Here is a 13,613-nt window from a genome sequence, read left to right on the forward strand (position 1 = left end):
TAATCGTGCTATAATCCTGGTTTCTAGGTTCCCCTTAATAGAAAAAAGCAACTAAGTTTATCTGTTAAATGGACTTTCAGTCATTGTCTTCTTTCTCTCTCTTTCTCTCTCTCTCCAATATTTCTGTAGATCTGTAACAGTTATAAGAGCAGTATGCTAATAACATACTGTCATGTGAAAAAGAAAGTACACTCTCTCTGAATTCTTTCAGGACATCAGGATATAACAAAAAATATCTGGTCCTTAACCGGTATTGGAATTAAGTAAATACAACCTTAGATCAACAACCCCTGACATGTTACAAAGTAAATGCCAAAATGAGGAAGCATGTATAAAAAATCATGTACACTTTGAACAAAATGCTTGTAGAACCCCCTTTAGCAGCAATAACGTGAAGTACTCGTGTTCTTTATGACTTTATAGGTCTCATATCATTGTGGAGGAATTTTGGCTCACTCATTTGTTAATGCACAGCTCTCCTAAAGTATTACCACAGCATTTCAGTCAAGTTGAGGTCTGGACTTTGACTGAGTCATTACAACACCTTGACTCTGTTTATTTCCAGGCTTTCTGTTGTAACTTTGCTGGTCTGCTTGGTATTATTGTACAACTTTAGCTGTTGAAGCCAAACTTTAGCTGTTGGAGAATTGGCCTCATATTACATTTTAGAATACTTTGTACATGTTGCCAACTCACAGTCTGCAAGGTCTTCCCAGGTGTTGTGGCTGCAAATCATCACCCCTCTTCCACTGTGCTTGACAGGTGGTAAGAGGGGTTTGTGCTGATATGCTGTGTTTGGTTTTTGCCAAGGTGGGGATGTGAATTATAACCGAACATCTCCACATTGGTATCAAGTCCAAAGGACATTGTTCCCAAAGGCTTGTGGTTTGTTCAAATGCAACTTTGCAAACGTATGCTGTGCTGCACTCGTTTTTTTCGGAAAGAAGAGGCTTTCTCCTGGCAACACCAGCGTAAAAAAACGTGCCAAATCAAACATGCGGATGATCCGCTGTGGCGACCCCTAATGGGAGAAGCCGAAAAAAAGTTTTTAGTTTTATATATATATATATATATATATATATATATATATATATATCAGGCAAAATAATAACAAAAAAAATAAAATAATAATTATATATATATATATATATATATATATATATATATATATATATATATATATATATATATATATATAAAAAACTAAAAAATTTATATATATATAAAACTAAAAACTTTATATATATATATATATATATATATATATATATATATATATATATATATATATATATATATATATATATATATATATATATATAAAACTAAAAATGTTTTATATATATATATATATATATATATATATATATATATATATATATATATATATATATATATATATAAAACTAAAAACTTTATATATATATATATATATATATATATATATATATATATATATATATATATATATATATATATAACTAACAACTTTATATATATATATATATATATATATATATATATATATATATATATATATATATATATATATATATATATATATATATATATATATATATAATTATTATTATTATTTTTTTTTTTTGTTATTATTTTGCCTGATACCTTTGACAAAAATAAAGTAATGCCACTGTTCGAGCTTATATTTTGAAATATATGGGTGCACGCGGGCGGAAGTTGCGTGTGGGCCAACTTCCCACATTGCGCTCAGTAACACATGTGAGAAGAGCATGCGAATATGGATTACTCTTGTAAGTGGAGTGGTTTAGCCACTGCTCCGAGCCTAAAACACCTCACCGAGGCCGGATTTGGGTTTCCAAAAGAAAACCAGCATGAAGCCGTGCAAGATCTGGTGAAAGCGCACATCGAGTCGTTTGATCAAGCGGTTACTGATGGACTATGCAGAGTGATTCAGGTCAGTGCTCTTCGCCGAGGCTCACGTGGAGCAGTTCCATCAGCATTACTGTCATAATGACCAGCTCTATCCTGACACGATATTCGTATTGTATTATACCTGAAAGTCAACGAGTTACACGCAAACGCACATTGTACTGCTTTACAGTTGTTTGTTTATCCTCAACTCTGAATGTATGTTCAAATCTGTGCTGGAACGCACCTTAAGGCTTCTTAAAGTTTCCTAATATTGCTCTACACAACTCCTGAATGCAGTAATAAAGTAAAAGTTTGCATGCCCTTTGAATGTTTACATCATATATCCACTATATATTGTCAGATTTGTTAAAGGACTAAACAAGGCCAACATTATATTTTAACTACTAATAGCCTACAGTACTAATAGATCCCCAGTTAATCGTGTTTGGTGCTATGAGGCCATATGCAAAATCTTGAGGCTGTATTACTGTTGAACAACACTTGATATATCAAAATAAATATAAGTACCACATACCACAACGAGGTTGGGTTCTGGATTCACAAGATGCATCTCAAGGTGTAGACTATTGTTGTGTAGCAGCAGCTCTGGCAGTAGTGTTATGGATTAATTCATTCTTCTAATGTTATTTCTGTAGTAAGAGTTTACATAAATTATAGCAGAAGCTCTACGTGAACTCTGCAGAAAATTCTGTGTAATTGTTGATATGGTGAAGCATTCTGTGTGGAAATGTATATTTGACATTATGGAAGGAGTCTCCAGTGTCAGTAGTTTGTAACACCTATAGGTATTTGTTACATTCAACTACAGAAAGTCTTGGGATTTAGACTTTTGTAACATGTTTATTTTTACTGTAATCATTGAAAAAGTTGGAGAGAAATACATAATATATATATCTTTTATTTATTTTATTTATATTTAGTTAATAGGGGACAAACGTACATTTATAAAGAACAGCTTTTTCATTTTTATCACCACATTATCTGTGTAAAGCCACTTTGAAGCAATTCATTGTTTAAAACGCAAATAAAAATGAATTAAATTGAATTGAATTAATGCCATTACATTGCTTCATGTTTTATTATCTTCAGGCCATTCCTCCTATGGAGTTCCTGTTCAAGGAAGACAGAATCAGCCTATCGTTTGTGGAAGCTACAATCCAGAAACCCGCTGTGACCAAAGGAGGAATCTGCAAGGAACTCTGTGTGTATCCTGCTGAGTGTAGAGGAAGGAGGTGCACGTACAGAGGAAAGCTAGTGGTAGGACGGATTGACGTTTGTGCAATAAACCCAAATATCTCAGCAAACATGTTCTTTATTTTACTTTATTTTGTGTTTCTGTGCACAGGCAGATGTTAGTTGGTCAGTCAATGGGGTGCCTAAAGGAATCATTAAGCAGTCAATGGGACAGGTGCCCATCATGGTGAAGTCCAAACTGTGTAATCTTCATGGCCTCTCACCAAAAGAGTTAATAGAGCACCATGAAGAAGCAGAGGTAAAAAATGTAATAAAATCAGTAGTGCTATTCCTGGAGAAAATTTTATTTTCTTTCTAATGATTCTTTCATCTTTTTTCCTTGTCTGTCCTGTAGGAAATGGGTGGCTACTTTATAGTGAATGGTATTGAGAAAGTGATCCGCCTGCTCATCATGCCAAGGAGGAACTACCCTATCGCCTTGTCAAGACCAAAATTTAAAAGCCGCGGTCAAGGTTACACTCAGTACGGTGAGTTGTAACTCTGTGCTGTCATGAATATGAATGCAAAAGTTTGTGTTCCCTTGATCAAATGACATGTATGTTATTTTTATCACAATGCATTGGGTGTTTAACAGGTGCTTTAAAGTAGCAAATATGGTCCTATTGTAAATGCTAAAATATTTATAGTAAAATTAAAGTTTTTTTGAATGTGATATATTTTCTTTAATAACCAATCCTTTGCCTTTCCAGAAAACTCTTCCATATTCTCTTAACAGTTGTGTTTGTCCTTCCATTCTCTCTTATTTTTCTGTAATAACTGTTAGGTGTCACCTGGTTTCAAATTGTTTTTTTTGTTTTTTGTTTTTTTTGTTTAGTTGATTGTATCAATATATTCAACCTTTCTGTTGCATTTCACAAATGCGATCTCTGTGTATTCAGGAATTTCAGTGCATTGCGTCAGGGAGGAACATACATCCATTAACATGAACCTTCACTACCTGGACAATGGAACAGTCATGCTCAACTTCATTTATAATAAAGAGCTGTTTTTCCTTCCCCTGGGCTTTGCTCTTAAGGTAATGCTGATTGCTACACTGCTTATAAAGCATAGGCTAGGTTCACATTACTAGGTCAAAGTGAGAGATCTGATTTAGCTTCTGGTGCATTTTTATGAATGTGAACCATATAGATCGATTTAAAATGGAGAATAAAGTAGCAAGTAATGTAAGCATTACAGTATTACTTCCCTTAGATCCATGTCATATTTTCAGTAATGAGAGTACCGAAAGTGACCACTCATTGCATTCCTTTTTATTTCTTTGTATGATGATGTTCAATATATTTATATATGGTGTCCAGGCCCTAGTCGATTTCTCAGACTACCAGATCTACCAGGAGCTGATAAAGGGCAGAGAGGAAAACTCCTTTTTCAAGAGCTGTGTGTCGGAGATGCTGCGCTTGGTGATGGAGGAGGGCTGCACTACCAGAGTGAAGGTGCTCGACTATTTGGGAGAACGCTTTCGGGTGAAGCTGAACTTGCCAGAGTGGTACACAAATGAGCAGTGTGCTAAATTTCTCCTGGAGTAAGTTCATTTTGTAGAATTGAATTGTTAGTCATGGCAAACTAACAATGATGATAAGTTGCTTTTTTTTTGTTTTCATTGTTATAAGTTCATGTATTTGTAGTGTCTAAACATTTTTCCCCCTTTTGTCCACAGTGAGTGTCTGTGCATTCACCTGAAGTCTGACACTGAGAAGTTCTACATGCTTTGTCTGATGACACGAAAGCTGTTTGCCTTTGCCAAACAGGAGTGTATGGAGGAGAACCCAGACAGTCTAATGTGTCAGGAGGTGCTCACACCTGGACAGCTTTATCTAATGTTTCTAAAGGTGAGCTTGATGGGTCCCCAGCAGTGGTGTTCAGCAGATGGTGTGTGTTTGCAGATGGTGTGGTGTGATTGCTATTATAATATAGTGATCATTTAAACTTAATACACAGTTATACAAACTCCAAAAACAAGTCAGTGACTGCTCCAGCATTCTCTACAGGGCAGACTCATCAGCAGTTAAGAATCAGAAAGCCAATTTGCAAAGAAATGCAAAGATGAACTACAAAGGTTCTGGATTTTTTTTTTTTACCTTAATTAAAGTGATTAAAATAGAATATTATAAAGAAAGTAGAGATCTGTTTAGGATCCAAAGCATAAAAGCTCATCAGCATACTGGAGGTCATGTGATAGCTTGAGCTTGCATGGATGCTTATGGAATAATTTAACTAACCTTTATTAATGATGCAACTCATGCTCGTAGGAGCAGAATGAATTTCTGACATCTACAAAAACATCTGGCTAATTTCCAGTGAAAGTCATCTAACCAAGAGGAACATCATAGTACAGCATGAAAGTGTTAGACTGGCCAAGTCAGCATTTAAGAATTTTGTGTGATTTTTGTCTGTTTATCCTTTTAGTTCATGGCTGACTGGTGTAAAACCCATGTAAAATGGTTTATCACTACAATATAGGGATGCTTATATCAAATTAGACATGATTGCTCTCTCAGAAATTTTTGTACCTATTACAACTAGTACACGCTTCTAATAAAGTAAAGTTTTTCTGTATATATTGTTCAGGAGAAATTGACGGCCTGGCTGGTGTCTGTAAAACTGGCCTTGGATAAGAGGGGCCAGCGAGTTGGTGTACTGACTGCCGATAACCTGACTAAAGTTCTCAATATGGGCACTGATCTCACCAGAGCCTTTGAGTACCTGCTAGCTACAGGCAACCTCGTCTCCAAAACGGGTATCGTGGCATAGCAACCAAAAGCTGAAGCTTGGATTTGTTGAGCTACACCTTATGCTGATTAAAATGTCTCTCTGTCTGTCAGGTCTGGGTATGCTGCAGTCCAGTGGTTTATGTGTTGTGGCTGACAAGCTCAACTTCATTCGCTATTTGTCCCACTTCCGGTGTGTGCACAGAGGAGCAGCATTTGCCAAGATGAGGACCACAGCAGTGAGAAAGTTGTTACCTGAGTCCTGGGGCTTTCTGTGTCCTGTGCATACACCTGACGGAACACCATGTGGTCTGATGAACCACCTCACGGTCCACTGCGAGATTGTGGCTCCTGTTCACTCTACTACAGTGCTCCCTGGCCTTCTCTGCTCACTAGGTAATCAACAGTAATAGGTCATTAACAATAAATTGATTGAGTAGATCCTTTTCTTACTATGTACAATTTCTTTTAGTTCATTAAACGTCAAGAGCTTTTCTCTTTGGCAGGTGTGACTCCAGTGGACGGAACTCCTGGTCAGCCATACTTCTGTTGCTACCCTGTCATACTGGACGGCAACATGATTGGCTGGGTTGAGAAAGATCTTGCACCCTCATTGGTTGAATCTCTCCGCAAGTTCAAGGTTTGTACCACTTGCACAAAATTTTTTTTGCAACCACTGACATCATACAATCCTCCTCTCTGAAACATTATTATTACTATTATTATTGATATTATTGCTATTATCATCATCAATCTTTTGGGGGTCTTTGACACATTATGGAGATTAATGGATAATGCATGGCCAGTTTACATCCTTATAGAATCTAGATTATTATTATATTTTTTTATGTTTATGTGGCTTTTCCTGACGTTCGACGTTTTGCTTCATTTTTAAATGTATCACCTAACATTGCATACATTTTTAATACATTGCTTATTTTATGTGGAAATTCAGCATTTGTGAAAATTGTGACTGAAATATTGAGATAAAGGAAGTAAGTTCACCCTTCTAATTTTATTGTCAAACACATTGTTTCCTCCTTTCACAGGTGATGAGGGAGAAAAAGATTCCTCCTTGGACAGAAATTGTTCTAGTTCCTCAAACAGGTAAAGCAAGCTTGTACCCAAGCCTGTACCTGTTCACTACGCCATGCCGGATGATGCGACCAGTCCGCAACCTCACCCTTGGGAAAGAGGAGCTTATTGGCACCTTTGAACAGGTCCAACACCATACTGTCAAACTCACATGATTTATAATGCATCATCAGTTTTAGGTCATGATATTCATTACTGACTTTTACTACCACTGTTAATCCACCAAGTACCAGCAAGGAATAACATGAGTGCGCTGGTATAGAAAGATTATCAATGACAGGGTGGTGTGATGTTAAATGGAATTACTGTTGCCACGTTCGTGTATGGCATGTCCCGAATCTTATTAAACCACAGCAATTGATTTTATAATTTTCATCTATTTATAGAATTTGTTTGTTACCTATTGTCTACAAAACAAGCTAGTTCTTTGGAGCGAGGCTCTTTAGCAGAAGTTCATAAGAAAACAAATGCAGCTTGTCAGTTTATTTGGAACTGTCAAAACTCTTGAAGATGCTCCCTTTTTAGAAAACGTTGACATGCTGGAGACTCCTTAATGTTAAATAAATGTCTCCTTACATAATGCTTTACTGTATTAATTTTTAAACTGTTGCGCTTTTGTGTTTCGTTTCTTTTTATGTAGCCGATTGTCATAGAAATGGCAACATTTTAGAACGTGCACATTTATATAAACCAGTGCTTTGTATGGTAGCCATCTCTTGTCAGGGTTTCTGTTATAAAAAAGTTAATTGATGCCTTCTGACCAATCAGAATGGAGCATTTAACAGCGTTATGACATAACTAGTGTGTTAGTGTATAACACTTACAATGGAAGAATGGGGCATTAAGCCAGTATTTTTGCTTTGTGTTTTAGCTCTACCTTAATGTGGGTATATTTGAAGACGAGATAGAGCATGGTGTCACCACCCATCAGGAGTTGTTCCCTCACAGCATGCTCAGTGTGGTGGCCAGTTTCATCCCCTTCTCGGACCATAACCAGAGTCCTAGGAATATGTACCAGTGCCAGATGGGTAAGGTTGCTCTACCATGCCAGGTGTACTAGATTCAGCTTCCAACGTTGGATTTACTTATCTAATTTTAGGCATTCCCTATTATTATAAAAAAGAAAAGTATGCTTTAGATACATTTACTATATTTAATTACTTTTTTTTTCTTTTGGCTTGCGGTATGCAGGTAAACAGACTATGGGTTTCCCTCTGCACTCTTATCGGGACCGCTCGGATAATAAGTTATACCGCTTACAGACCCCCCAGAGTCCTCTGGTCCGTCCTGTCATGTATGACCACTACAACATAGACAACTACCCCATTGGAACAAATGCTATAGTTGCCGTGATCTCCTATACAGGCTACGATATGGAAGATGCCATGGTCAGCATTGGTTTATCTTTTGTTATTAAACATGGAAAGCATGACTTATGTCATAAGTGTGCCACATGGTTAATTACCATTTCTTGTCCAGATCGTGAACAAGTCGTCCTGGGAGCGTGGTTTTGCCCATGGCTCTGTTTATAAGACTGAGATAGTGGACCTGTCGGAAAAGGTAAAAGCTGAGGAAGGTGTGGTGTTTGGGTCTAAACCAGATGACCCTAAAGTGTCTGGCAGGTTGGATGCAGATGGATTACCGCCTATCGGAACCAAGCTGAATTACGGAGACCCGTTTTACAGCTACATCAACCTCAACACTGGCCAGAGCCATGTTATCTTTTATAAGTACGTTCTCGCTACTGATTACTCTGAATTAAAATCGTTTATACAGTCAAAATACCAGTACAGTGGCTTTAAAAATGTACATTTAAAAAAAAAATGTAATCCCTACTTCTATCTGTTTCTCTCAGGAGTCAGGAGAGCTGTGTGATAGACAACATCAAAGCATGCAGCAACGAAGCAGGATCAGGGCGCTTTAAGCGTGTATGCATTACTATGCGAGTACCACGCAACCCCACCATCGGAGACAAGTTTGCCAGCAGGCATGGTCAGAAGGGTATCCTAAGTCGCCTGTGGCCAGCAGAAGACATGCCTTTCAGCGAGAGTGGCATGACCCCTGACATCCTGTTCAACCCCCATGGTTTTCCATCACGTATGACCATCGGCATGCTGATCGAAAGCATGGCAGGCAAATCGGCAGCGCTGCACGGCTTGTGCCACGATGCCACCCCATTCACCTTTTCGGAGAAAAACTCGGCCCTTGAGCACTTCGGTACCATGCTGAAGGCGGCAGGTTACAATTATTACGGCACCGAGCGCCTTTATTCAGGTCTGAGCGGACTGGAGCTGGAGGCAGATATCTTTGTGGGTGTGGTTTATTACCAGCGCCTGCGCCACATGGTCTCTGACAAGTTCCAGGTCAGGACGACAGGAGCGAGGGACAAAGTGACCAATCAGCCACTCGGAGGGAGGAATGTGCAAGGTGGCATCCGGTTCGGAGAGATGGAGCGAGATGCCCTGCTGGCTCACGGTTCGTCCTTCCTGCTCCACGATCGGCTGTTTAACTGCTCGGATCGATCTGTGGCTCAGGTGTGTGTGCACTGTGGCAGTTTGCTGTCTCCACTGCTTGAGAAGCCACCCCCACACTGGTCAACCACACGCCATCGGAACACTATCTGCACGCTGTGCAAGAAGAGCGACGCCATTGAAACGGTGGCTGTCCCCTATGTGTTCCGCTATTTCGTGGCTGAACTGGCGGCAATGAACATTAAAATTAAACTAGATGTGAAGTAGACCTGTATTTCAACATGCAGCACCGATTCTTATTCTCATGCATCCTATTTTCAGAGCATTGCTTTGAGAAGACAATGTACTCATCAATGTTGGTTATTTTTATATAGGGACACTGTTGAAGATGCTTTTTTTTTTTTTCTCCCCTGAATTGTTTAACATTCAGAACTTAAACACATCAAAGTGCCTAAGGGTTTTTTTTTTCCCCTTTTGCACAAAAATAGAAAAGAAATAGGAAAAAAGACTGCTATTACAAGATGGCATTAGCACCTACCAGTGACCCCAGTGTCATGTGGACATCGGTTTTGCCGAATCACTTATCTGGAAACCCTGCTGTATATTTCTGTTTGCTAAGAAATGTGATTGCAGGTGGTTAATATGGTAAATATGATATGTATTTGAAGACTGTACCTCATTCTACAATATGCAACACAATATGACTGCTATGAGGAAAAAGTTAGGTTAAAAAATAGTTATTTTATTAAAAAGACCTCAAAATCACCTGCTAATCTATTACCCATCGCCATTTTTGTTGATCTCTATAATGTTTCATATAATGATATGAAAATGTCACATCACCCAAATCTCTGTATTATTACAATAAAAGTATTGGAAAAAAAATCAGTGTCTTACAACTTACACATATATATATATATATATATATATATATATATATATATATACACACACATACATACAGTGGAACCCGGTTATCTCGCCCTCGGTTACCTCGACAACCCTATTAAGTCGACGTTTTTGAAGTGGAACCGCCAAATTCTCGCTTTTTCTAAGCATTTTTTATCGGTTATGTCGCCAAACCCTAATATCTCTAACACAAGGGGGGAAAAATTTGCCTTTTAACGTCGGTTATCTCGGTGCAGCCGCAGAAGAACTCACGAAAGTGGCGGAAAAATCAAACCTTACAGATGCAAATAGGAGCTGGTGATGATGCTAAACAAGCACCATATGTGCGCGATTGATGCCGGGAGCTTCAGAGAAAGCTGCCGTATTTATTTATTTATATATATATATATATATATATATATATATATATATATATATATATATATATAAATAAAATGTATATTTTTAATAAGTAAAAGTAGGTATGCAAAATGACATGCTTAAAATTGTTTAATTTTAAATAACTGCCATACTGTAGCTTTAAAAAATATCATTTCAGCTTCGCTAACACACCAGGCAACTCGAGCACTGAGGGAATGGTGTAATCAGGAGTCACCCAATTCTGTGGAAGAGCATCTGCGTTCTTGCTAATCCACACTGTAGCTCGAACCCCTGCGTTAAACCCACCCTGGATATCGGTATCCAGTGAATCGCCCACCATGATGCAGTCTTGTGGCTTCACTCCCAGTAGCTCGAAGCAGTGTGTGAAAATGGAAACTGCAGGCTTCTGCTCAGAATAGTCTCCTGCCACCACCAGAGCACTAAAGAGTCCCTCACATCTCACCGCCTCCAACTTCTCCCGCTGTGTCTGGGCTTCACCGTTAGTCAACAGCAGCAGTTTGTATGAGCGCTTTAACTCTTGCAGCAGGGCGAAAACTTCAGGAGTTAATGCTAGAGCCTGAAGACGGGTGGTTTTCCATGTGTGGTAGCAATCTGAGGCCAGACCATGGCCACAATCCATACCTTCGGCTTCCTGCAGGGCCTCATGCCAGTGATTTATCCGAACATCATCTATGGTTATGCCTGCAGATGGGTCAAACTGTTCCTCGTAAAGTTTACGGGCAAACCGCTTACAAATGTCGCTGGTGTTTGCGTCCTTAAGTTTACTTCTCAACAGCTCACATACCTGTCAGGTTTATAAAACAAGGTTTAGTAAGTAACAGTATTGCTATTTTCTTAGATATTAAGAATATTACAAAAAAAAAACCTCAGTAAAAAAAAGAAGTGCATAGTATTTAACCATTTTCACCAGTATTTTGTGCAGAGTAATAACCATAATGTTCTTTCTTTAACTTCTTTCACATTTTGCTGACATATCCCATGCAACATTTAAAAGACTTAAAAAAATATATATATCAAGAATTCTGGTGTTTCTTGTGAAACATTGTGAACAGAAGACTTAAAGCACTAAAATACCACCAAATTAAAATAGAATTATGGGATTTACTTGTTTGAAACCACATCCTAACTGCTGCTGCTGCTTTCTCCAGTGTTGACCAGCAAAAACTTTGTCAACATTTTTTTTGCTTATTTTGTATCGGAGGAACTTTAATTAGAAAAGAAAAACACAATGATTTAGGATGACAGTGGGCAAAATTCAAGCAGAGTTCAATGCAGTGTGATGTTGCTATATGATTTGGATAACTGCAATAATGAGCAGATGCAAAGGTATTCATTCCTAATTAAGTGGAGGGAAGTGTGTGCATGGTCTACTGGTGATGATAGTTTTCGTGTAATGTGGGTAATTTAGTGTACCTAATCTACTTACCTGCATGTATAAACACAGTACAGTTCAACTGAAAAACTCTGAGAAAACTCACATAAACACTGGGAGAACATACTAAACTCTGTACAGACACAAACATAAAATCAGGACCGCTTATTAAACCAGTAACCCTGGAGCTGTGATGCATTATTATTATTATTATTATTATTATTATTATTATTATTTAGCTATAAGTCTGCATTTATCTTAGCATTATATATTATATTAATTATATATTGTTTATTATATATAATGAATATAATATATATCAGTATAATCATATTATATTATTCATTATATATTATATTCATTATATATTATATTCATTATATATTATATTCACTATATATTATATTCATATAATATTCAGCTATAAGTCTGCATTCATCTTAGTTGCTATACCTTAAGAGGAAAAACAATACTACTACTGCAGCTACTCCTATTATTATTATTATATTATTATTATTATTATTATTATTATTATTATTATTATTAATAATAATAATAATAATAATAATAATAATAATAATAATCAATCACCACACACACAGATAATAGATATATTTTATGCAAAAAAGACAATTAATAGTAAAATCCTAAATAAAGTATAAATATATAGAGTTCTGTTCCTATCTGGTTCTAATGGCAGAGATTTGAAGAGCTCCAGCATGAGCGAGTTTAATGTCACTGAACTACAACTTCCATAATCCCCTTCCTTTCCACCACCACGACCACAGAGATCTGTCGTAAAAACACTTCCCTATTATTTTAAATACAGCTTTTTTTAATGATGTGTGGGTTGTAATAAATAAATTAATAATCATGCTATTTATTAAATCATGTATAATTTGGTGTCCTCGCTCAGTCTCCTGTCTGAACTCTCCTTACCCTGTGTAAAGCCAGCTGTCCCGCCCCTGCAGTGTCCACCAGAGTGTTGTCCAGGTCAAACAGTATGGCTGATATTCCTCCTCTCTCCATGTCGATCAGGGGAACCTCAGATCCTGCGTTAATACTGATCACAATAAACCATTCAACATTCAGGAAGTGGAAGAGCAGTATCGACACGTCAGCAGGACGTAACCCAAAATACAGGAAGTGAATTTAGCTAAGCATCATGGGAGTTGGATTTTATTTACAGCTAGCCTAACTCTTTCTTTCTTTCTTTCTTTCTTTCTTTCTTTCTTTCTTTCTTTCTTTCTTTCTTTCTTTCTTTCTTTCTTTCAATCTTTTATTTAGTCCTAAAACTATGTTTTCCTCACTTCTATGTACTTATGTGCCTTCATGTTATTTACAGCTGAGGCTCTCAAACTAAATGTTACGCGATACACTTCTGTATATCTAAATATCCTAAATTAAAGGTGTCAATTAAATTTTATATACACTTATGTTAAAGTGTGTTTATTAGTTCCGTTGCTATTTGTGTGTGTGTGTGTGTGTGTGTGTGTGTGTGTGTGTGTG

The 13,613-nt window shown here is 37.2% G+C and overlaps 2 protein-coding genes across 3 annotated transcripts; one reads left to right on the forward strand and one right to left on the reverse strand.

The window, feature by feature from the left end:
• Positions 1 to 1,646: 1,646 nt before the first annotated feature.
• polr1b (RNA polymerase I subunit B) lies at positions 1,647 to 10,194 on the forward strand. Its single transcript, XM_083538298.1, has 15 exons — positions 1,647 to 1,936; positions 3,004 to 3,171; positions 3,260 to 3,406; positions 3,503 to 3,635; positions 4,047 to 4,183; positions 4,467 to 4,690; positions 4,826 to 4,997; positions 5,737 to 5,905; positions 5,991 to 6,272; positions 6,383 to 6,516; positions 6,926 to 7,096; positions 7,843 to 7,999; positions 8,163 to 8,359; positions 8,451 to 8,701; positions 8,827 to 10,194. Exons 1-15 carry the CDS (start codon positions 1,760 to 1,762, stop codon positions 9,707 to 9,709), a joined length of 3,402 nt encoding a protein of 1,133 aa, XP_083394424.1. The 5' UTR covers positions 1,647 to 1,759; the 3' UTR covers positions 9,710 to 10,194.
• Positions 10,195 to 10,797: 603 nt separating this feature from the next.
• On the reverse strand, positions 10,798 to 13,273 carry nanp (N-acetylneuraminic acid phosphatase). Of its 2 annotated transcripts, XM_083538462.1 has the most exons (3): positions 13,044 to 13,273; positions 11,838 to 11,936; positions 10,798 to 11,516 (listed from the first exon to the last, which is right to left on the reverse strand). In XM_083538462.1, the coding sequence occupies exons 1-3, from the start codon at positions 13,131 to 13,133 to the stop codon at positions 10,881 to 10,883; spliced, it is 825 nt and encodes a 274-aa protein (XP_083394588.1). In that variant the 5' UTR covers positions 13,134 to 13,273; the 3' UTR covers positions 10,798 to 10,880. The 2 variants fall into 2 exon arrangements, with proteins under 2 accessions (XP_083394588.1, XP_083394589.1); XM_083538463.1 differs by lacking the exon at positions 11,838 to 11,936 and having other exon boundaries at positions 13,044 to 13,263.
• Positions 13,274 to 13,613: the final 340 nt, after the last annotated feature.

This window comes from Silurus aristotelis (genome assembly GCF_946808225.1).
Source record: "Silurus aristotelis genome assembly, chromosome: 4".
NCBI lineage: Eukaryota > Metazoa > Chordata > Actinopteri > Siluriformes > Siluridae > Silurus > Silurus aristotelis.